This window comes from Cololabis saira, chromosome 23, assembly GCF_033807715.1.
Source record: "Cololabis saira isolate AMF1-May2022 chromosome 23, fColSai1.1, whole genome shotgun sequence".
Taxonomy (NCBI): domain Eukaryota; kingdom Metazoa; phylum Chordata; class Actinopteri; order Beloniformes; family Belonidae; genus Cololabis; species Cololabis saira.
In genome coordinates, this window is record NC_084609.1 from 19174461 (window position 1) to 19200346 (window position 25886).

The following is a 25886-nucleotide window of genomic DNA, read 5'->3' on the forward strand; positions in this document are numbered from 1 at the left end:
CTCCGGAGAGCTGACGGGCTGCAGGTGGTTTAAGGCTGATTTATGGTTCAGCGTTACACCAACGCAGAACCTACGCCGTAGGGTACGCGGTACGCGCAACGTACGTTGCGCGTCGCCGCGTAACCTACGGCGTAAGCTCTGCGTCGATTTAACGCGGAACCATAAATCCGGCTTCACAGCGCGACTGCCCGCCCGGCTCGTGCTGGGCGCTGCGCACAGCTCCTCGCCGACTCCGCGCTCATATATTTAATACATTTATAAAGCCCATATATTTATAAAGCCCTGCCTGGCCGAGCCCTAACACTGAGGCCATGGTAGATACAGTAGGTTACAGGCGGACACGCGGCACTGTTGACTTTTTTTCCCTGCCGGCAACGTGACCAGATCACGTGACTGGTCAAATCGCAGCCTTTGCGGTTAGAAAATCTCGTTTTATCACATCGCGATATTATTGCAAATGCAATTAATCGTTCAGCCCTACTCGGAGCCATGTTTACCAGTTTCACAAAGTAAGTGGCCCCACCTTTGAGTGAAGTGTTTGTGTTGTACTGAAGTTGGAAAGCTGTTATCTGATTTAGTTTTGTTCCATTGAAATTCTTTTTGCAGTTATGCCCCCAACCTTCAACAGACAAGCTCAGTCCAAGGGAGGCAGACCTACATTTCAGCATTTAGAACATTGTGTCGCACCATCAATGACTACTACATTGTTGTGGATCGGCAACTCATTCACTGCAAGCTTAGTCTTCAATCTCAGTCTTTGATTAACTTTTCAAAGCACACTATGAGTTTGGCATCTTTTACGATCAGCCCCTGCACAATATGTACACATTTGTGCAGACCACCAATTATAATATTGATGTACGTCTGTGTCATAACAGCAGGGTGAATGATCTCAGGGCAAAATCAACAAATCCAACAAGATGCTTCAATGTTGTGTTTACAAGTGTACTTGTTGCCTTGGTTCAGCATCTTAAGTTCTCTCATGGCTTTTACCCCAGTTTGAAATGTAAACTGTTATGTGCCCAAGATTGGCTGTTGTCAGAGACTTTGCACATTTTCAGGCTTTTGAAAAACATCTTCATAGCAAGCACAGAGCTTGTTTTGTGAATCATTCTGAGGAAAAGCGCTCTAATTCTGCGGTAGATCAGTCATTTGAGATTCCTTCAGAAGAGCCATATTGTTCTGAAGAGCAACCACATAGTTTCCAAATCAGTGAAAGAAAGAGGCAAAACACTCAAGAGATGTCTGCACGTCTGATTGGGAAACTGCTTGGCTGTGGTGTTGCAACCACTGTAATAAAATCTGTTGTACAAAATGTAGATAAACCTCTAGATGAAGTTCAATCAAATATACAAGATGATGTGTTAAACATATATGTTCTGACAATGAGAATTTGAAAGTCCGGTAGGAGGATTATTTCAAAAGTGTAGGGAATCCATTCAGTGGTGTTAACATGGAGACAAAACGGAAGACATTTTTTTGTGAAAAAATGGGGGGTGGTCGAACCTGCCGAGATTGCCCTTTGCGTACGGTACGATGCAAGAAGAAGTCGAACCTCTTGTACATATGGATAGGTTCCAGTAACAGACACGTTTGTTTACATTCCCATATTAGAGACTTTAACTTTTTTTTTCCAACAAAGAAATATGTAGCTCATCCCCTCTTCTCTGACAATGAAAATGCTTGTTATATTCTGATTTTCTTTAACGAGTTTGAAACTGCAAATCAACTTGCGTCTAAGCACAGAATTCATGTGGTTCTTGTGCAGGTGCTGTTGTAGAAGCCTTTGATGGAGCATTTGTTTATGTAGCTTTGTTTTAGAGTAACTCTTTTCACAAACTTGTTTGGTACAAGCTTGTTTGTTGTAGTCCAAATTGCACAATGCTGCTAAAGTGTACCACTTTTATGCAAGTGCTGTTACGTTTTTACATTTTTTTACATTTTTTAAATGGGGAGTGTCTTTGTTCACAATGGATAATGACTAAAGCTGGGCATACACTGTGCAATATTTTCAATCGTTTGATTCAGCCCCATCTCACACTGCACGACTAGATCGCTGAGTTCAAAAGTTCACAGCCCACGATTTATGTTCTCACACTGTCCGACCTGATGCTCTGATGCGACCCGTCTGCTCACACTATACGTTCATAATCCTCCCGTCGGACTTCTGTGTACTGGAACTGCAACATCAAAAGGAATTGGAAGAGGAGGAACCCCGAAGTGGGAGACACCAAAGATGCTCAGCAAAAACAAACACGCTGCCTTAAACCTGAATTATGGTTCCGCGTTAAATCGACGCGTACCCTACGCCGTAGGCTCTGCGTTGGTGTAACGCGGAACCATAAATCAGCCTTTAGCAATTTGTGCCATTCTGTGTGGCGATAAATGAAAAAAGATTAGACAACGCCGTGATTGGACAAGGAATTGGCTGGGCAGACGTGGGAAATGCGGTCTTTTTTTTCTGCTATTAAAACATGATTTGTAATGTGAATTTGCAACACTTTAAACTACAAAATAATAGTTTTTAACGTGACATCAGAGATTGCGCATGCTCTCTCGCGAAAGGATGAGGCCAATCGGGTCGTAGCTGCTTCAACTGTGCGATTCCTTCACGAGGAGCGACCAGGATTTCAAACACATTTGATTTTCTTGCGAGCACACGATTCGTGATCTCGTCGTGAGGTGTTAATCTCTCGTCGTTACCCCACGTATACTGCACGACCAACGATTGGGTCAAAATCCGGCCCGATCCGAAAAATAGTCGCACGACTGGAAAATTGGCGAGCCGATAATCGCACAGTGTATGCCCGGCTTAAGGTGCAGTCCATTGCTAAATGTTCCATTCTGGCAATTTTTAAAATTTGATTTTTATTTGAAAGATGTCATTTGTTTCCTGAAGTTTTTGTATACTTGGAATTCTTTGACATAATGCTGTTTTAACATGTGTTAACCTGTTTTAAAATAAAGTCTCTTTGGACTCTCTGTTGCTTGTTCGTTCATGTGTGAAATTATTTTTAAAGTGAGAGTTAATGTTTTTCTAATTAATATTGCCACTTTTGCACTAGTACCGGTTGAGCCCGCTCTGCTCGGCGCGGTACGGCACGGTTCCACCCGTGTGTTTTCGCATTGCCAGGGGAGAAGCGGGCAGGTTTGGGTGAAGCTGCTGTGACGTACTCGATTGCGCAACCGCTTTGTTCATGTCGCGCTGATGAGAAATCAGCTGGAGCCGGGAGCGGCTGAGAGTAAAACAGCCCGTCTACATCCCTTTTTAATTTTTTTCTCCTCAGCCACCAGGTTTATGAACATCTGCACAGAGTTGGATCACCAAACAGACGTTTTGCGCTTTATAATAAAATCGCTGCGAGCCGCGAGTCGCCTCGCTCTGACTCCTGCTTCCTGATTCAAACATCTGACGGCCCCGCCCCCCGACCAATCAGAGGCGCGGAGGGTGGTGACGTCAGAAATAGTCCCTTCTCAGCCCGCAAAGAACCTGGCTGAAATGGTTACAGAAAAAAGTATCGACTTGGAGCGGCTTTACCCGTCTCAGCCCTAGTGCGAAAGCGCAAAATGGGGCCATAGCGGGTAGAACCGGGGAGTCTAATGCAAAAGCGCCATATTAAGTTGTATCTTAAGAGTACGTGACTGTTAAAGAGGGAGTTGTTGGATTTTAAAGCTATAGTACGAAATGACAAGTGTCAAAGATCAACCCTTTAAAGCTAGAATTCACCCTGTTTTCCATGGTACATTGTATTCCATATGGTACAAATTAGACACTTAGACACACAGAGTTGAGGTTTTATTCTGTCAGTCTGGAAAGAGTCAAATGATATCAGTAAAATAGTTTATTTATACTCTCAAAGTGAAATAATTTTATGCTATTCCGGTGTTACACAGCTGATGGTCTTGGTGTAGACGTAAGTAATGACCGAATAAACTATTTTATTCAAGGGGGTGAAACGATGCAGACCATTAAAATGAAAATAATATTTCACTATATACAATATTTCAGTTTGGTAGAATAACCCTTAAGGAGTGGGCAATACGTGTCTGTGTAAGAAGATAACAGTAAAAGGTTTATAAATTAAAAAGAGACATAAAAAAAACGACTTTGTCCTGGGTTAACTACATCTAAAAACTATGTCATTCATTGGGCAGGCTGCTGTGACTTCACAGACCCAGATCAAGGTCGAACTGTCCAGCTCCCCCATGTGTATATCAACCCAACATCACACCATGTCACATATACTGTATCTCAGAGGTAGATAAAATATGTATTCAGCATAACTCTGAATACTGGGCTGAATACTCAAATCATTTTTCATTTATCCAATTTTCAATGAAATAGGCACAACTATGGTCATGATTCAGCAGTCTCTCTTCATCTGTAGTCATACTCTGTGGTTTGAGTAATGTCTCTGATAATAATGTGTTGTAATAGAAATTCATGTGAATCCAAAAGGGGGAAAAAAGATTAAGGACTATTCATTCTGAAGGTAAACTGGCAGATATCGGAAAATTGTCAAAACTGGAAAAAAACAAAAAACACTGCAATCTTATCACCTATTTATGTGATGACACAAATGACAAATTGCAGTGGTGCAACACAGCTAACTGGGACACAATAATAGATTGTAGTTACATCATCAACAAGGCTTTTATCTACAAAGTTTGAGACTGAAACTTATGTTGTTTTAAAACTTGAAGTATTATTTTTCACATGTGTGGTTCCATAAATCCTTCTTTATAATAAAATGTAACTGATAATCTTTTCCAAAGACATGCAATAAAACACATGTACAAACAACAAATACATCCACAAGGAAAATGTCTAAATCATAAGATTGAACCTGGATGTAAGAATCCTTTCATGGATACAAAGCTCACTTATTTGCATTTTACTTGCATCGTAGAGCTTCCAGGAATCAACATGTTGGGGGAATAAACTGGACAGCGCAACCGGCTAAGAGTTTACACCACGGCATGGATCCAGCCAATCAGTCAGACAGAAAATCCTTTTGTACTTAGACAGGATTGTCTGGAGATCTTGGTCTCTAAGCCAGTTGTATAGCAACAGTTGTAAAATGTCTTTCCATGAACACCAACATTTCTGCAATGAAGTGTTCTTCAGGGAAATGCTGAACCCAGGAAATCATGTGGCCATTAACCTGGTGTGTGGCTCAATGTGTACACCAAGCATCGACTATAAACTCACACCCCAAACCTTTCATAAAAGGATTGAACTGGGTCTTGTTCTGATGTTCTCTGGTTTCAAGTTGGAGTGGGCACTAGTCCACATACCACTGTACAACCTCTGAACGACATCACTTAAAAAACTAAATAAAACAGGATGATGTGTCCCTCTGGTCTACGTACCAACGTCCAGCGTCTCATATCTTTCTGTAAGCAAAATATTATGTCTCAACAATTTCATTTTTTTAACTGCACTTTTCCTCGTGATCACAATTAATCAAACAAATATTTTTTTCTTATGTTCTGTTTACCTTAAAAAGATATTGAAATTGAAAACTGCATAATCTATGAAATACCCCCCATTTTTAAGCAGTTTTTCATAAACATATTTACAGCCTTTTTCAAGAAAACCACCATCCATCACAAAACTGAGGGGGGTTGGTTTCTTTTTAACCAACACATTTGCATTTATATAAAGACATACATATATTTGTAATATGAGGCGTAGTCTTTTGATTAATAGTCGAGAAGCCATCATCACTTCGTAACCGGAAGTTGATACTCACCCAGCATCGGCTAAACGAAAATAATTCTGTCTTCCTCACTAACAGCGTGAAATGGTATTTTTTGCAGATATTCTGCTGTAAATGTAAACCAGCAGGTCTGCAGCTCTTCCAACGCGAGTCAGTTGAAAAAGCCGCTAGCCACAGCTAACTTTGATTGACATATGGTTGCCAAGTTTCCATTGGCTTCAAAAGTGGTGTGCCGTACAAGGAAAAGTATATATTATTTATTTTTTTGTGCATTACACTCTTTAAGGAAAATAGACTTCAAAACCATTCTTCATAAAACCAATGTGTCATGTGACCAATGTGCCCTGAATTATTACAGCTACATCCCTTCTTGTTTGCCCAAAATACAGGTTGGATCATAACTAACATGTTAACTTTTACAGCGCTGGAATGCACAATGGCAATGGTGCTGTTGAGACTAAAAGACAGAAGAAAATATAATGATGAAGATAAAAATGATCTAAGAAAGTTTAACTACTATAACAAGAAGCACTGTGGCCATGAGAGCTGAGATTATAGCATTACATAACTTCACATCTGTAATTTATCCAGCACCAGATCGAAAGTTATAACTTTGGTCTACTGCTTAGTTGATTACATGGATAACTTTTTTCTCATATCTGTGCAAATAAAAGAAACATCTGAGAAGGGGAAAGGAAGAGATCGATATAAATACAGATAAAATAAAGATATAGATGGGAAGATAGACGTGATCCAAGCTGCGAAATTCCAGCGTTACAGCAGCAAGGTTAATGCGCAACATGTGAAAACTTCAAGCATATTTCTAAGAAAAAATAAACTATCCCAGTGGCAATGTATGGTGGCGGGAGGATCATAATTTGGACTTACTTTGCTTCCTCATGGCCTGACCTACTTACAAGGCTTTCACCAACTAAGTGAGCCCAAAAGAGTACATTTTGGAGATGGATGGTCAGATGTATGGGTGTCTTGATGCATGGATGGATGGATGGATGGATGGATGGATGGATGGATGGATGGATGGATGGATGGATGGATGGATGGATGGATGGATGCATGGATGGATGCATGGATGGATGGATGGATGGATGGATATGCACTCACCCTTTCTGCAGACTGCGACGTCCCAAAGAAGATGGGTATGAACGCCAGCCAGATGATACAGGTGGTGTACATGGTAAATCCGATGGGCTTGGCTTCGTTGAAGGTTTCGGGCACGCCCCGCGTCTTGATGGCGTAAACTGTGCACGTCACCATGAGCAAGATGGAGTAACCCAGGGAGCAGATGAGAGACAGGTCTGAGATGTCGCACTTGAGAACCCCACGTGCCGACAAGGGGTCCTGGGTCCGCTGCTCGCCGTAGTCCACCACGGTGTGAGGGGGGTCCACAGCAAACCAGACGAAGACGCCGAGGAGTTGAACTGAGATCAGAGAGAAGGTGATGACGAGCTGGGAGGCAGGTGAGATGAACCTGCAGGAGGAGGAGATTGCTGTCACGAGGACGTGGTGCATAATGGTATTAAGAGGACTATAATTTTCTATAAAATTCATTTTTTTTCATAAAATCTTCCAGATAATAATGTCTTTTGAAACGCCTTGAAGGCAGAACAGAAAGAATTATACAATTTTAATCTCAGAGGGTCCTCCTATAGCCTTGGAGTTACATTGCTTTCACAATTCTAACACTATGGTGTCCACTTTAGCTCCATGAACACATTTCCCCATTGTTCATTTGTGCAATCCTGATAATTTTGACATCCAGCATTTACACATCTGCCACTTATCTGACACACACGCATTGTTGCTCACACTGTTTGCAAACAGTTCAGCATGTGCACGTGAGCTCATGACGCATAAAAAAATAAATTAGTAATTGCACTTAGTTTAATAAGGAGGAAGTGAAAGTTAAGTCGTGAGTGCAGAAAAAAAAAACACTTCTGGCAGCATTAACTGCCACTTCCCTCACGTACTGAAGATGCAAACACACAAGAGCAAACAGAATGTGCATAATCATAGCCAGGTGGTGTATTTGTTGTTTTTACCTGGGTGCCGTTACAGACTTCTTCCCCTGTTCAAAAATGCGGTGTATCCTGTTGGTCTTTGTGAGCAGTGCTGCATAGCTGAAACACATGCCCAAGCCTAAGAAAATCCTCCTCAAAGAGCAAACGCCCACATCCGGCGTGGCGATCATCAGGAATGTGATGGCGTAGCACAGGAAGATTCCCGTCAGCAGTACGTAGCTCATCTCGCGGCCAGACGCCCGGACGATGGGCGTGTCGTTGTACCGGACGAAAGTGACCATGACGAAAGAGGTGGCGATGATCCCCAGCATGGAGATGAAGACAGGGATAATGGCCCAGGGCGAGTGCCACTCCAGCTTGATGATGGGGATGGGAACACACCCGGTGCGGTTGATGTCTGGTCGCATCTCGTATGGACAGAGCTCACAGGTGAACTCTGAAGCCTAGGGGAAAGAGTTGTGATGATGTGTGTTAAACATCATCTTTAACGGTGACATATCTTACTAGGGCTGGGCGATATATCGAGTATATTCGATGTATCTCGGCTTCTACTCTGTGCGATGTACAAAATGACTGTATCGTGAATATTCGAGTATGCATTGTCACGCATTTGCTTTTAGCCGTGGGCATTAAATTACAGGCTTTTCTCACTCTCTCGTCTCGTCTCTCCTTCTCACAGAGATAAAAAAAGCGCACCCAGTTACACACGTCAGTCACGTGCTGTCGTGCGCGACGGACTCTTTTCAAAGCAAACTGGGACTGTTTAGTAAAGACGGGAGGGGATGTTTTCTCCTCGCACGACGCGCACGGCTCTCCGGAGAGCCGAGGAGCCACTCAGTGCGACATGCGTGCGCGCGCAGCCGAGCCTTTCTCTTCCAGAGCTGAGAAACCTCACCTAGTGTTGCTTAAATGTGGCCACATGAAATCAATCATTATCATCGAAACAAAGTCAAACAAGACTATATGACGTCATATTTCTAAAAGTAAGTGAAAGTGATGCAAAGTAAAGGAGGAGAGGATGAAACATTGCAGTCCCTACACCTACATTAGTCTGAATATAAAGGTGTTCTAAAGGCCCCTCCTGCTCAGAGCAGCTCATCCTGGTAAAACCAGGTAAAACCGGGTCAAACCAGGTAAAACCGGGACCAGAACATGTTCTTAGCAGATGTTCTTCAGACGGGGAGTCAGAGAGATGCAACGTGCACTTTCTCTTTTGAAATGACAATTTTTATGTTTGTGCCACGCACTGCTTAGTAACTGTTTAATAAATACAGTTGTGGTAAATTTGACTTAGTTGTGATTTCCCCCTTTTTGCATGAAAGTTTAAAATTAGCAGTATGAACAAGAATGTTTTAATGTAGACATATAGAATCATCATACTGGTGTGATTGTAGCATCAAAGTGTTAATTCAAGGCTAAGGCAAAATATCGAGATATATATCGTGTATCGTGACATGGCCTAAAAATATCGAGATATTAATAAAAGGCCATATCACCCAGCCCTACAGTGTATATCTTACCCTTTTTTTGTTACTGTGACAGAATATATGTGGTAAGTTCTGCTCAAAATACCACAGAGATAAAGTACGAAAGCCCCCTTTTCAATCATGTTTACCTACCTCTGCTCATAGCTGCTGGTTTCAGGAGGTGACGTTAGCATCTCTTTAAAACAGTCACTTTAAAAATGAGTAATCTAAGTGTACGGCACACACTCCTGTGGTACTGCAAATTCAGCAATTTTGCCAATGAAAACTGCAAACTGAAAATGTTTTCATTCAAGACGTGGGTCAATAAAATGCTCAGAACCCAAAAGCCAGTTGAAACCAAGATATCCATCCAGTGAAGAACCATCTACAGTTGATTAGATCTGTATGCAGCCACTTCATCTACCATCCGAGCTCAACTAAAAGTGTCTGTGCCATCACTTCCAGATACTGTAAAGATGCTGTAAACCCCCAAGGATTTCACTACCAAAACATTTTAACAACTTAAGCCACAGCTGCATGGTTGACAGTTGCACACACAGTATCCGCCTCTTGGAAGGGAAAATAATTATTATATTTTCCAACATTTGATCATTATTTTTCATGTTCTATGCTCATTTCTAAAATTACTGGGAGGTATACATAGCTTCTTCATTTTAAAGAACATATAAACTAAGTATTGGCTGCTAATTGTGTAAGTTGCCACTATGCCAAATAATTTTTTATTCCTTTTATGTTTTTCCGACTGAAGGAAATGCACTTGCCTCCACGTAATTTTTTTTTACATAATAAGAAGGATGTTGGGCCACTAAATTGTCCTTAAGATATAATTAAGACATGAAATGTATCTTTGTAATGTGTGATCAGACCCTTTCCCTCACCACATATTACACACTTCACTTTGCTGTAATAGCATCTGTGGGGTTTGCTCCTGCATATATACATCTAAAATAGGACACTTAAGAGGCACACTTTTTTTATTGCTTAAAATTAGATTTCTTGCAATATATTGTTTAATAAATATATAACTCTCAAGCTCCTACAACTTTATTGTTTAGCAAGAGTTAGACACTTGCTCTCTACAAGCAGTGATTGCTGTTGCTTCCACAAACAAGTCTTATAAATAATATGTCATAAATATATTTTATAAATAAGTTTCAATTTCTAAAACAGGTGTAGGATGTATCTCTGAGGTACGACTTTGGATTAAAATAAAAACAAAAAAGCACACAAAAAGTCAAAGGGAATAAGCCTATTTGATGGGTTTTATGTGAGGGTAAATACTGTTTTCTTTTTTGTGCCTCCAAAAAGCAATTCTGACAAAGTCCCTGCTAGCCTAGATTAGCATAGTCACTGGAAGTGGATTGCTCCAGCCCAAAATACATTTTGAAATTACTTAAAAATGTTCCCATTTACCTGTTGTAACTTGTGCATTTAACTTATGCATAAATAACAGTGTAAAAGGAGAAACAACAGTGTTATAAACAGATAAAACAAGGAACTGTGTTCTTGTTTTGGTGAAGTACGAGTACCTGTGCATCAAATGTGACCAGCACGTGACCGGGGACTAATGAGTTTGCCAACTATGGCTAACTTCAGTCATCAGATAATGATATTTGGCTCAAACTGCTGATGATTAGTGCTGCCCTGATATTGTACATCCACACTGTTTTGAGCCAGAATACATGGAGGAAGAACAACAGGTTTTGGAAGCTGATCTCCTTGGTGTTAGCTGATAGACTTCAGTGACTTCTCCAACTGCACATAGCAACACTGCTCCTGCACTCAATACTGTCTTTTACATTTTTGTACATTGTTTTACATGTTTGTTGAGAGATGAATCACAAAGTTTAAATAAGAACATTATGGAATTTTTAGGTAGTTATTTAGCACTTAGGTCAACGGTTGCATAGTCTTGCCAGCCGCTACCATTTCCTTTGCATGAACTCTTGTAAAATTGTTAGTTATGTTATTCAATGGCGTACTGCTCCTTGGAAATCAGCATTGAATCCAGAGGAAGTCTGCCCCCAAGTTGTGTATGCGAGAGGAAAAGCATCAATCACAGCTCGGTCTACAAATTCCAGTGACTATGCTAAGCTGTGCTAGCGGGTGCTTTGTCATATTTAGTTATTGGCGGCAGAGAAGAGAGAAGAGAAAGGTATATATCCTTCTTTTTTATAATAAATAATCAGAGTCTGCCTTTTTCTCCATGTGAGTCTGCTCAAACCAGGTGGGTAGACAAACTGGGAGCCGTTTTGAAAAAGCACAAAGCAAAAACAACTTTTAATGATTATCCAAATTCATACTGCCACCGACTGCCAGAGTACAAAGCCACGAAATATATCATACCAGGCAGTCTGGTTCAGGTTTTAAACTAGAAAAAGCCGTTTCAGCAGCCCCCGTTTTATAAATATTCACTAAATCATTGACTGTGACAATTTCTAAATAAAGATTTATGTAGCCTGTGAAGCTAAAGTTTGGCTGAGACATTCCTGCATCAGCTTCATCCTAATAAACGGAACAATTTTGTCTTTTTGCCTTTACAAGATAGTTTTATCCACTAAATGCATATTGATAATCATTGAAAATGCTGATATAAGAAATGCCATGACTCAAGACTACATTGCTCATTTTTACCTGTGTCATTTTGGGTTTGGTGTAAACCTTTGAGTCCTGGTGTCTGATGTTTTTTGTTTTTTTTAAGACACATACCTGATAGTGATAGCCCTCGCAGCGTTCGCAGTGCCAGCAGCATGGCACGCCTTTCACAACTTTCTTCCTTTCTCCAGTGCGGCAGGGGAGGCTACATACGGAGGCTGGCAGAGACGGGTCGCCCGTCCTCCAACGCATGGCCTCCATCTGAGAGGATTGAAGAAGAATCCACATTTACCAGCAATTAATTGTGTGTTCGGAAGGGAAAAGAAAAACTCCTCTGTGCGTAAAAAACAACAAATAATAAAGCTCACGCTGATGTACGTTAGCAGTCCTTTAACTCTGGATACCTTGCAGAGAGCATGTGTTTGAGGGGATTTTAGAGAGCAATTAACAGAAGTGGACCCTCTGATCATTTTCCTGTATGCTTCCAGGCTCAAAACTAACACCAGCTTTGGAAGCCGGCAATCACATAATAATCAGATCTGGCACAAATAGGCCATCTGTATCATCGTTTGTGCTCTTGTCTAGCATTGCAGTAAATCCCTGGGCTTTCCATATGTCTAGTTTGCGTGTGTGTTTAAATTGTAGTTCGAGAGAGAGTGTGTGAGTGTGCCGAGTCCCTGCGGTGCATCTCGTCCATGAATGCTGAGTAAAATGAAGTGTTACTAGCACAGAAGTATCAGTCCAACAAAAACAGTCAGCTGGAAAAAATAAAAAATAAAAACATCAGCGTGTATAGAAAGAGTGGGATTAATTTAAACACTGAGATAAGGGAGTAAAATACACACTCAAAATTTAAACACCAGTGTGTCATCACAACTTATTCTCAAATATATCAACATGGCTTTTTTTAGCACTAGTAACTTTTTATTTGTAGTCTTACACTCACGCAGAATAGAATAAAGATTTTGTAATAGAAGCAATAAATATATTTTGCAGAAGAGCCTAGTCTTCTACCTCTCCATTACTGATGCTCTACAAGTGACAACTGCTATAATTCTGTTTACAGCAGCATCAAATACCTTTGTCACCATAAAATTATAGTTTAAAAATCCTTTTTAAGTTCTCACTGACTCATACTAAGATGAATGAGAACCCTCCCACTGACACAGTGCTCCCGTGCTGGCCTGAAGTTGAAGGTATGTACACCTTTTTTAGGTGTTACTGTTACAAGTTATCCAAGTGACTATTCCCAGTATGTTTTTCATGGCAGAATACCTTCATTGTGCCGAGAAAATAAAGAGGACAAAGTTAGGGGGAGCTAGGACCCTCAACTCACCGTCTTCATACTGGACTTGCTGGGTTGCAGAGTTGTTGCTGGCGTTTCTTGTTTTGATGTGGTTGCTATGTGACATATTTTACTGAAACTAATATTTTATTTGTGGGTTCTTGTCAAACTGTGTGGGATACATTGCATTTAGTGTTGTTTTTGGCAGCCTGTTTCAGTTTTAGTGTATTCTTTGGGTCAAGCTATCATTTTAGTTTTTATCAGTTTTAGTCACGTTCATACTCTTTTTAGTCGTGTCAAGTTTCAGTCGACTAAAAGTCTGAGCATTTTAGTCTTATTTTAGTCAGAATTGTCCATGACCATTTTAGTCTAGTTTTAGTCAAAGATTGTATTTAGCAAAACCTATTTTACAATTCAAACAAGGTTATCTTATTATTATATTATTGTTACCTTATAGACTCCAGAATACATTCATTCCAGATACAGAAGACGCTCTAATTTGAGTTTACAACATATTTATTTTTCCGCATTTCTCCCCATCTTTTTATTTTTTGACAACACATACGGTTTTCTTTTCCACGTCTATGTAGGAAAGTGTATCAAAAGATGATCTCTTCTTCCTCTCCCAGCCACAGAGAAGATCCCCGCGTGGCTGGCCATCGGTCCCTTTCTCTATTTAACTTTGTTTGTAAGTGACGTGAACCTAAAGCTCTGCGTTAATGGCATCAGCCTCTAACCCTGGATTCACACTGAAAGCATCACGGCTGCCATTCATTTTCTATGAAAGCGCGCGTCGAGAGGCGTCGGAGGCATCAGAGGCGTCAGAGGCGTCGGGAGCATCCTGTCCAGAGCGTCAATTTGAAGTTGAAAAATCTCAACTTTATGCAAATGAGCGGCGGCGACACCGAGGCAGCGTCCAATCACAGACCGGGATTCCCAAAGCAAGAAGCCTCAATGCAGATTGTACTTTCGTGTACACATAAACGTACACTCATTCACATGCGTACATGAGCATGGCTGTGCACTAACAAACTTATTTTATCAGGAATTAATATATTTCATCCAGCAAACTGACATTTTTGCTGATTTGACTGCCGTTTTTACCTGAACTGCTCATGTGAAACACGTATCTGATGGTTGAGGGGCTGGATGGTCCCAACGATTTTATTTGCTACATCGATCCAACACAAAATAATTAAAAACTATGCTTATTAATCACAAAACACAGTTTAAACAATATGACCAAATCCGCTCCGACCCGGTGTGTCAGTGTTCACCGCAGACAAACTGCAGCTTCACCGGGACCAACGGCTCGCCGAGCGTTTATGTTGATCCGCGGACCAACATTGTTAAGGAGCATCAAACTCACTCGTATCTACACGGAAATAACGCTAACATATAAAGAAGGCTTCCCAAAGTGTGATCCATGGTGAAAAAACTGAAGATGTGCACGTTATATATAGATATATGTAGGCTATATACACTTTGTTCCCTCCAGTTCTGCAGCGCAGCTTTAGCCCCGCCCACTGCAGGCGTCGACAGTGTATGCCACTTTCAGTGTGAATCCACCAAGCAGCGCGATGCAGGCGTGAGGTGATTTTTTTACACTTTCAGTGTAAATCCAGTATAACACTGAAGCTGCATCTTCTGTATCTGATTCCCCGCGGGCCGCGACTGGGATTGAGGACGTGACGTCACCCAGCAGCAGCAACTAAACCATAGGAAACTACTTAAAAAATGTATAGTACGGATTTTTGTTATAACATTTCGTCTAGTTTTGGTCAACGAAAATAAAACACGTTTTAGCATAGTTTTTATTTTGTAATCTACATTTTAGTCTCGTTTTTATTCGTCTATGATATTGCATTATATATTTAATTATCGTTACCGTCACATGACCAGCATTTTCGTTGCGTCCTGTCTCCCTCAGGTGTTAAAGGTTCTTTGACGACGATATTTAGTAAATATTCATTGACGAAAGCAATTTTACTTGCATCAAGCAATATTTTTTCATAGCATACCTATTGCTGTTCTTTTTCCGTTGGCATCACGTCTGTAAAAAGTCTGACCAATTGTACCTGTCAACAGGCGCTTATTTCTTTACCGTTCAGTTCTCTTTGTCTTATGACCATTTGAGTTGAGTGTGTTGCCTTTGCCTACTTTGACAGCAGCAAGAAAACTAAGGAACGGAGGATGCCGCCTCCTTCGTAGGCCACATTACAATTTTGTTGTTACTTTTCACCACTCCGTGCTGTAATATCGATATTTGTTGTTCTTCAATTTGTAGGAATTCTCTCTTTGCCAAGCTACATTCTATACAGGGCTTAAGCATGTAAACATGTCCACATATATCACCACCTGTGGCAATGGATCAATTCGTGACCTGTATTCCTAACAATGCTGAACCACACCAAAAATAGCAGAGCGAGAAAAAAAAAAAAAAAAAAAAAAAAAAACCTTATATTGGTCCAAACAATCTATCAACTATTTTAAAACTCTCACACTTGACCTGCATTTCTTTTCCAGTTGCAAAGACTTGTCTCCTTTCATTCTGATCAACTTTCAAATCAAATTTCATGTTGATCACAAAAGCATCCTCTTTGCCTCGAAACTCAGCGTGGTTGTTAAACGCATTACACACATCTGTTGATTTGTCAGCTGTCAAAGTGTCCGGTCGCATTACGTGTCACAGCTGCACGTTATCTTCTCCGCTGCTGCAGTCAGTCCCGCTCTCACTCCGGCCGGCCGTCCATCAGACGGGAGCCGTTCTGAGTTTATTAGATGTTCATCTGTCATCTGTTGTGGTTTTTTTTTTTCTAATAAGGTCTTGGGAGAATTAACGACAGCACTCCAGCATGCTTCCGGAGCTATTGTCAATGTTTGTGTCTAAGTGAAGCTTTAGGGTTGTTATATTTATCATATAAGTGTATGTGCAGAGTTTTGCATTTATTAGGGCCCGGGCACTGATAGTGCAAAGGTCCTATTGTCATGTAGGACTTTTTTTTTTTCCTCGTTTTTATTTTTATGACGAAATGAGGGCCTTTTTGCCCCCCTAAACGTGCCCCAAAAGTCATCAAATCTTGCACGAAAGCCAGGCCTGGCGAAAACTTTGATATTTAATGGTTTGCATTAATGGGCGTGGCCTAATGGCTCAACAGCGCCCCCTAGAAAACTTTGTGCCTCAAGCCCCACAATACGGTTTGACGTACATGCACGGAAATCGGTACACACCTGTATCATGTCGCAACTTAAAGAAAAGTCTCTTGGCGCCATGGTGGAAGCCGAACAGGAAGTCGGCCATTTTTTTGAATTAATTGTGTAATTTTGCAATTGATGCCACTCCTTCGGCCGTTTCTTCACCTGAACCGTAACGTGCACCCAGGTGTGTTATACATCAAAATGTGTGTCTCGATCCTGCGACGATCAGCATTAATTTTCTCAGTCAAAAGCGTTACCATGGCGACGATAGATGCCAAAAAGCGCGCCCCCCCTTCATCTGATTGGTCGATATTTGATAGTTCCTATTTTCTGCAATAACCTTTGAATGGTTTGACATAAAGAGTCATGGGTGGTGTCATCGGACTTCGTTTTGAGGCCTTGACCTTCATTGGTGGAAAGTGTACGCGCGAGGGCCCGTTCATCGCTACTTGCAGCTTGAATTTTGTTTGTTTCCTCATCAGTTGACACACAATTTACTTTGATGTGCAGTGAATACCACAAGGAAGACACAAGAGGGTCCTCAGATAAAATATGTGGAAATGCTGAAGAGAACCAGCAAGCTAATCCCTGGAGAGACCCAAAAATGCGTGTTCACCAGCCTGGCTGTGCTCGAATGCACAAAAAAGAAATTTCCAAAGGGAAAGGTCTGCCAGGCTGGTGGGATCGTTCCCAAGAAGCCTCAAGACTGCAATCACTGTCACATGTAATTTAACCAAGTACTTAGTGAAAGGTCTTATTATCTATCCTTATGTGACATTTTAAGTCTTTTATTTTCAATAAATTATATGGCCCATAATCCTTTTTTGATTCTTATCTTCTCAGTGTAAAATTGTGCCAACATTACTGTGATTGTACATTGTTTAGCACTTCATTGTCTTTCACACAGAACTGAATGAAGCTTTTGTGATTGGCGTGAGGATGAACACATCGGTGCTGATCGGTGGAACAGGTCAATTTATTAACCAAAAATAAAGTGGTCCAAGCCAAAGCTGAACGTGGTAGTCCACAACCTGAACAGGCCAAAAAAAATCGGTCCTTAGACGCAGAACCCTTCATGCAGGGAATCAGAGCAACCAGGAACTAGACAAGTGACGAGCAGGCAGGAACAGGTCGAAACCAACAAGACGATCCAAAGAAAACTGCTAGAAAGCTTTGCATGGAGCTAATCAGGCAAAGACTGAGTGGAGGGAGTGGGTGTATATCTGGTGAGGAAGCCCAGGTGAAGCTGCTTGCACTGATGAAACTGGCAGTAAGAAAAGGAAAGCCAGGAAAGGATCATGACAACTTTTCTCATTGGATTTTGCAGAAGTATACAATATGATATACTTTTATGTACTAGTTATGTGAAAAGAAAGATGAAATGGTCATCAAAGGATTGTTGAATACCCAAAAATGGGGGAATGAGAAAAACCACAATAAAATAAACAAACAAATAAATTATAAAAACAAACAGGGGAAAAAAACAAACAAAAAAAAACAATCACATCAGTGCGGTAACAGAAGACTACATTAGTGATAGCAACAGACACCCCAAGACAGAATACCTGTAAATCTCATTAAAACAGAAATAAAGTATCTACCTCACAAAGTTGCTACGGTCAATCAGGGGTGAGTGGAAGATCTGTCTTCCTAACAAATTGAAAAAACGGACCCCATAATTCCACAAATTTCCTGGAGTTGCCAGTTAGAGACAGTCTGATTTTCTCCAATTTAGGAAAATAAAGGGTGTCTTTAATCCAGCGGGCATGACAGGGCGGTATCGATGACTTCCAATTAATCCCAATTAATCTGCTGGCTATCAGAGTAGTAACAGCAAGTACATCCATAACAGCAAGTACAGAGAAGGGAGAGCCTAATGACCCCAAAGAGTGCAGTCAGAGTCTCTGGCTCTAATTTTGCAGCAACTACTTCTGAAAGGGTAGCAAAAATCCCAATCCAAGAGCATATGTTCGCTGGACCGTTGACACCTATCCTTACTTTAGCCAGCCAGGCCTTTGTGTCACAGGTAGGATGTAAGACCTTACACTGAATAAGACTGTTTTTTGCACAAACTGAAGATTTATATACACACGTCTTAAAATTTCTGTCCAAACCTCCTTTTTTTCCACTCCTCCCAGAATTACTTTATCAAGCCTAGGGGCTCTGAACGGTCTGTTTGAAAGATTAATTTGATTATAAATAAAGGATGTGGAGACTTTAAGGGTGGGGAGTGGTGTCAAGAAACTATCCAAAGCTGAGTCAGAGGGCAAATTAGGAAAGCCAGGGAATGTAACACGAACAAAGCTGCAGACTTATCTAATGAAATGTTGTTTAGGAAGTGGGAAGTTATCCAAAAGCTGCTGGAAAGCAGCAAAGACATTATCAATATACAGTTCTTTAAAGTTATGAATGCCAAGATTTTTTGGGGAAAAAAGATCTTTAACAGTTCAGTTTTATTCTGTAAATTGAAGTTAAATTGAGTTGGATGGTTATTAATGTCTGATTATGTAACCTGAGAATAACAAAATGGAAATCTTTTTACCGCAATGCAGCCTGACGTGGGAAAACTTTACCTTGATCATATACTGTACCTCAACTGATAAGGTGTTCAATCACCTGCAAATAGAAAATGTTACATGCATACTGTGGCTTTTCTTCAACACTTTCACATGTCTGTATGAAACTGAAAAACATTTAAGGAAAAGTCAGTAACATCTGAATGATCAAATGTCAAGGTTTTATATTATATATACATCTGGAATGGGCTGGACTGTTCTGAATACAATAGAGCAGAACATTGATTATTTCTTAGAAGAATAATATTTGAATGCAGTAGACCCAGATGGAGAGCAATAACTCAAATGAATCCGGAGGAGAAACAAGGGATGCTGAATTCATGGCAGCTGCTCACGCTGATGCTGAACTTTCATTCTGCCAGGATATTTGATCCACAATGCCTAAGAGGCATCAATAAACGACTTAAATCAAACTAAAGTTTACATTTTGTAAAGTTGTTTTTTGCTTAGAAGCTAATGAAAACTGAGAAGATTTAAAATTTTAAGAGTTGGAAACGACAACAATATACAGAGGGTTCTCTGCTTGGAAACTGTGGTGTTTAGGTTAACCTGATCAATTCTTATTGGGAGTTAGGGACTACGCTGCATGAATTTGATTATCATAATTGCTGTTGCTTGTGTGTATCTGAGGGGAAATGAAAAGTAAATTTGTGCTTTCTGGTGCGTGAATCTTACTTTGAGATGTAACTTATTGGTCCAGGAGCCGATGACTCTGTACTCGGCAGTGGATCTGTTGGTGATCTGGTACTGGAAGATGTCGTATCTTCCCGGAGCATCTCCATTCTCATTAAACAGCACCGGCGTACCGGCACTTCCTGGAACACATACAGAGAAACCGCTTAGTCTTTTAACACTTTGATGAAAGGATTTGTGGCGTTTGCTCCATTTAGTTGGTTAATGGGGATGGGAACGTTAACAGCACCTGAAAAATAGAACAATTAAGTTTGATGGAAATGACCTAAACCAAGTGTTTAAAGTTTAATTGGTCGCAAACAAACACAAGCTAATAACCTATTTTACTATGTTCGATTGAAACATCACAAAAAGCAAATATGTCAAGAGGAAAATGTATTGGCACTCTAGCAATTAATAATTCAAAGTGTAGCCTTTGTGACTAACAGCTGACGGCAGTTACTTATAGTAGTTTCTAACTAAGTTGGCACATGTCTCTTGAGAGATTTTAGTCCATTTTTTTTTTTATGGTAAATTGTTCCAGCTCATCTAAATTAGTGGTTTCCTACCATTGACATAAAACTTGGCGCTTCCTCCACATATTCTCAAAAGGACTGAGATCCGGGCTCTGAGAGGTCCACTCAAGACCTTTATTTAGGGTTCCTTTGAATAGACAAGGATGCATTTATATTTATGCTTTGGGTTGTTGGGTCACTGGAAGGCCCAGCGGTGACCTAAACTTCTACTGACAGCCGATTTCTTCACGTCATTTCTTAGAATATCAATAAAATCTTCCATCTAGTCAAGGTTCCCTGTTGCTGAAGCAGAAAAAACAGTCTCACAGCATTATGACCCACTATGTTTCACTGTAGGATTTGTTCTGTTTTATTTATTTTTCCTGTAGATAGCCTCTCACTTTCTTCACCAAACAAAAGCAGCTTTCAAGTACAACAGGGTCAACTTTGGTCCCGACAGAGTAAAAGAGACTTCCAAAAATCCACTTTGTTTTATTTAAATACAGGTTTTGCAAATTGCTTTAAAATATGTTTCTCATTAACCCACAGGTTCTCTCTCACACACACACATTACAGTGCTTCTTCTTTTACCGTATATCTGCCCTATACAAACTCCAAAGTCCTCCCCAAGTGTCCCTTGACATTACAGTTCTTCACATCAGTCTGTGAAATCTCAAGTCCATAAGAAGCCAATTTAACAACAAACATCTTCGCTAACATCAGGGGACTGTTGTTTACATCTCTCAGTATTTTCCTTTACAAGGTTTTGGAACTCTTGCACTTTCAACCACATCCAGGTTTGTTTTGAACGGAATTTTGTCTCCTTGTACTTTGTACTGATGCAATATTCTAGACACGGTAAAACGTTTGGATATATATCAAGCACAGTCTTCCCCCTTGAGATTCCACTGTCTTTTGATGAGAATCCACTATCTTCTGTCCAACTTCCAGGCTGGATCAGTGGTATCACTTCTTGACATCAATTTAAGAAAACTACCTATCAATCAAGTGATGAAGTGACACAGGCCCCGCCCACAGATCATGGAGGCAAAGTTCAAATGCGTACCGATAACTCAGGGGTGATTTGAAGGCCAAAATAAGTCTTGGAACCTCAATTTTCAGAACTTGTTTGTATAAAGAAAACTTTAATGTTTATTTTACACAGTGACCCATACAGATCCCCTTAACCTTGAGGAATGTTACTTTGCTTTGTCACTGATCAGTGTTTTGGAGTTCTATAGTTCATTTGGGGTGTTCATTTTAAACGCAACCAAGTGTAAAATAAAGATGCATGAAATTACACAGTTATTGATCACTATTAAATTAGTAAACTGTGTACACTTAGTAACAGACTGGAAATAAATATGTTTAAGAATGATCTTGTAAGTATAAGATTGTTTAAATCAATGACATAATGGTTAACGATTAAGAAGAAACAAACCAGCAAAAAGACCTGAATGAACAGTGAACAATCATAATGCCCATGCAGATGTCTTTAGAGGTAATATTTCTTCAGCAGCATGTTTATGAGCTGTGACAGTGGGGACACGGCCTGTGATGCTAACGGACACATTTGCGTGCTCTTATGTTTGGTTTTCACACCACCAATGAGATTTAACACAATCTCTCTGTGAAACTCACTGTCTCCCTTTTAGGTAGCAATACAATCAAATCATACTGCTGAAAGTGGAAATCCAATTACTGTATGTACGAGGAAAAAGCTCTGCATTATGGAAATTTCACTTGTGTACAATAAGTCAGTTATATACTGTGTTGATAAATAAAAAACTTTCAGCAGCAAGTGTGGAACTGGATAGTGTCTGAGCAAATTAAAAGAGAGACAGACAGAGAGAAGAGTATCAGATAGACAGCAAACACTTGGCAAGAAAGAGAAAATATGAATAGAAATAAATCTGGGAATGTGCTTCACATAAAAACAGACATCGAACTGAACAGAGATATGAGATAGAAGAAATGAAAAAGATAAGATGGGTGGAGAGGGAAACAATTATTCTGTTTGACAGAAGGAAAACCTTCCACATAGACAGAAAAGAGAAATTACGGGGTAGAGAAATAAAGAGGGCAAAATATTAAATGGTATTCTCAATGTGAAGAGAAATAATGAGATATACACTTCATTGGTAAAAGACAGTGTAAGCAGGAATGATAATGAACCACACAGAGAGAGTGTGAGAAAGATGGATGGTGGAAGACCGAATCAATAGTGAGGCAAAAGAAGATGTCTCGACTTTTTATTAACACCACTCATTATGAATTAGGTTCCTCTCAGCAAGAAATGGGGGCTAACTGTGCAGTATGCATTATCACTCCCAATTTCTACCTTGCACTGTTAACTTTTTAATACTAAGCAGCGATTAATCCTCAGGCCTTTCCCTAACTTTGCCAATGTAGTAAAATGAGTTCTCAGTTTGAATCCGTGCCAATTTCATGTTTCACCAGAAAGTCACTTTACAGTAGCTGTCCATTTATCATGGACAGCGCAAGTAAAGCCCTTAAAATGGCACAAACGAGGTGCAAAATACACCTTACCAGCGTGATAGAAACTGGGAAGTGAAAGTGGCAACTGGGGGCTGACTCCATTTCAGTCTACATTGACCCCCACGTTTTAATGTTCTGGCAGAAATACATGTCTTTACAGACTGGTTAAAGACATGGTTTTAGTCTCCATGGCTAGATTTCACATCTATGAAAACTGTAAGGGGGATGACAGTTTATAAACTAGTAGTTTATCAACTACAACTACATAAAGTATCACATTCATGCAAAACAAAGGGTGTAATCATTGACTGCTGGGACAGCTTATAGCTGGCCGTTAGCAATTTAGCAACTCAGTGCTTAGTGAATTAAAACCTAGGGGTGCGTGTCGTTCTTACTTTAAAGAGACTATGTTTTGTTGTTCTGTTAATTGCACTAATAGACCACGGTGACTGGGGTGACCTGAATGGGTCAGAGGACTAAGCATAGCTAAGCAGCAGGCAGCCTGTTCTAATCATGGCTAAACGTGCATTGGCTAAACGACTGCAGCCTTGCAGTCCTCCAGGGCTTCATCACTGCTGGGTCTCGCTTCCTTCAGCCGAGCTATCCTTTCCAATCGATTGACTTACCCTGGACGTCCAACAAGGCCCAGTTGGAACAAAGCCTTAGGGACTTCAATGCTGAGTCATTTCCACCAAAACAGCATCTGAAAGGGCGTTCCTGCTGTGGAGCTCTGCTGTGGCTCAGCTGAAGGAGCCAGGAACCATCTGTGATCAAACCGGGGGGGGACAGGGGGGCTGCAGGCCTGGTGTCAGCATTGGCTCATTGCGGACCCTGCTAATTCAAACTTCCTTCCATCCTCATTTTAACTCCAGTATTACTTGTTTCAAATGTTTTGGCAGTGACATCGGAAATGAGCAGTGACAGATTTGATGAGAATGAGCATAAGGTAACATTGGTTAGCATCATGGCTCCGCATGAGCTGAGCAGAGCTAAAATATTTGACTTAGTAACTGAACTAATGGCGCTTTTCCACTAGTACCTACTCAGAGCGCCCCAGCTCGGGACGGCTTGTCACGCCTCGTCCCGGCTCCACCCGCTTTGTCCTCGTTTGTTTTTCCACACCCAGGTGAGAAGTGGGCGGGTTGGGGTGAAGCTGCTGTGACGTACTCGATTGCGCAACCCCTTTGTTTGTGTCGGCGCAGATGAGAAATCAGCTGGAGCTGCGAGCGGCTGAGAGTAAAACAGAGCTCCTGATAGATCTGGTCGTTCCTTATCGCCCGTCTACGTCCCTTTTTTTAATTTTCTCGACAGCCACCAGGTTTATGAACATCTGCACCTCAGAGTTGGATCACCAAACAGATGTTTGCGCTGTATAACAAAATCGCAGCGAGCCGCGAGTCATTCTCGCGCTGACTCCCACTTCCTGATTCAAACGTCTGACGGCCCCAGCCCCCCGACCAATCAGTGGCGTGTAGAGTGATCACGTCAGATATAGCGCCGACTCGGCACGCTTAGAACCTCTGCAGCCTCGTTACAGAAAAAGTATCTGCTTGGCACGGCTCCGCCCGCCTCGGCCCGTAGTGGAAAAGTTCAAGACGGGGGCGTGGCGGGTAGAAGCGAGCTGAGTAGATACTAGTGGAAAAGGGCCATATGATGGAGATGTTCCAGCTGACTTCCAGGCCGAGACGTTTGTAAAACCGCATCAGTAACAGGACAAAGAGACTTCAAATGCATCAATTAAAGGGGACCTATTATGAAAAACACGTTTTTTCTTGCTTTAACATATATAAAGTGGTCTCCCCTCAGCCTGCCAACTCAGAGAAGGAGGAAAGCAACCAAATTCTGCAGTGTCTGTACAGCCGCCCGGATGAGCCGTCCAGTGTTGATGTGGATCTACGAGCCGTTCAGATTCTGCTCCTGTCGTGACGTCACGACAGGAGCGATGCGTGAAACCACCCCCACAACTAACTCCGCCGGCCGGAGCTTCCGCCATTTTTTCGTAGCGGTGTATCGCGTCATTCAGGCAGCCAATCAGCACAGAGCCTCATTATCATAGCCCCGCCCACTCAGAATCGCGCATAGATAATGAGGTTAGAGAATGAGAAGATAAAGACATGGCTCAGAGGCTGAATTTATTTAGCAAAAACAATCAAAAGCTTGTTTTTAAGACATTCAAGGCCTGTTTAGAATAGGTATTAGATGCCATAATAGGTCCCCTTTAAAGAACCTACGGATGATATCAGAGGGTTATTTTTATTCAGTCTACAGGCATAAGACAGCTTTCACAATAGTTGGTTCATTGGGCCCCCAGAGATGTATAGAGTAAGTTGCTTTGACACTCTCTCTTGCTGGGTCATTCACTCATTTTCTCTTTTTCCCAGTTGCCTCTGCTTGGTGGTCTAATAAAACAATGGCACACTTCCATCTATCCACCCATTTTCTATTCCCTCTTAATCCTATGGAGGGTCACGGGGGTCTGCTGGAGCCATCCCAGCTCATTACAGGCAGTGATGCACCTTCTCATAGTTTAAAAGAAAGCTTAATCGTACTGACATTGAAACAAGAGAACTACAACACCTGTGAATGTTCTTTGTAGCGTCTCATCTGTGTCGCTGTATTTATCAACTTGTACATTTACTCCTCCAGTTGGCATAACCTTGAAAAATAGAATTATTCACTTGTCACCCTGGCAACCCACCTCCACTCCGTCCTATTATGAATGCTGTGCAATTCAAAGTTTGTTTTACACGAAAGTTTGATAACATTTTTTGGGTGCCTGACTTAAAAGCATTTTCATGCGGTCGCTAATAACATTGTCATCATTGTACCTCGAAAATTCTTGTCCGAAAACAGAAAATTCTCGTGATTGTGATGCCTTCTTAATCTCTGACAAAATAACTCTGCATAACCAGAAGGAAGATGACAAACTTCTGTGATGACGGACGGGCCTGAAAGGCCGGGGGAAGATGCTGGTGTACTTAACAGTGTTTTATTCGGTTAAATTGAGAGATGGAGGAATCATGTCTCTGAGCTTCATATTCATATTTTATGGGGTTGAACACTCAAATTGGGCTCAGAATTTCGTAGGAAAGATAATACGGGTGCTCATACAGTGAAGGCCATCTTATATTTCCCTTGGGGTCTTTCTAAACTCTACGGGTTTTATCCTGCCATCATAAGTATCATAACAAAAGCTCTATTGATGTAGTTTCTAGGAATAACCTATTTACCTGGCTACCAGGGGAGCACTTATGCTGCTTTCTCACCGATTCAAGCTTTCCCTCAGAGTATTCCCAA

The 25886-nt window shown here is 41.1% G+C and overlaps 1 protein-coding gene across 5 annotated transcripts in view; it reads right to left on the minus strand.

The window, feature by feature from the left end:
• Positions 1–25886, minus strand: part of grm8a (glutamate receptor, metabotropic 8a) — a 360407-nt gene that overhangs the window by 42419 nt on the left and 292102 nt on the right. For all 5 annotated transcript variants that reach the window (XM_061714149.1, XM_061714148.1, XM_061714150.1 and 2 more), the window contains exons 8-11: positions 19579–19718; positions 11959–12105; positions 7784–8205; positions 6846–7212 (exon numbers count right to left, since the gene is read on the minus strand). In XM_061714149.1, coding sequence (XP_061570133.1) covers positions 6846–7212; positions 7784–8205; positions 11959–12105; positions 19579–19718 — 1076 coding nt within the window. The remainder of the gene's footprint in view (positions 1–6845; positions 7213–7783; positions 8206–11958; positions 12106–19578; positions 19719–25886) is intronic.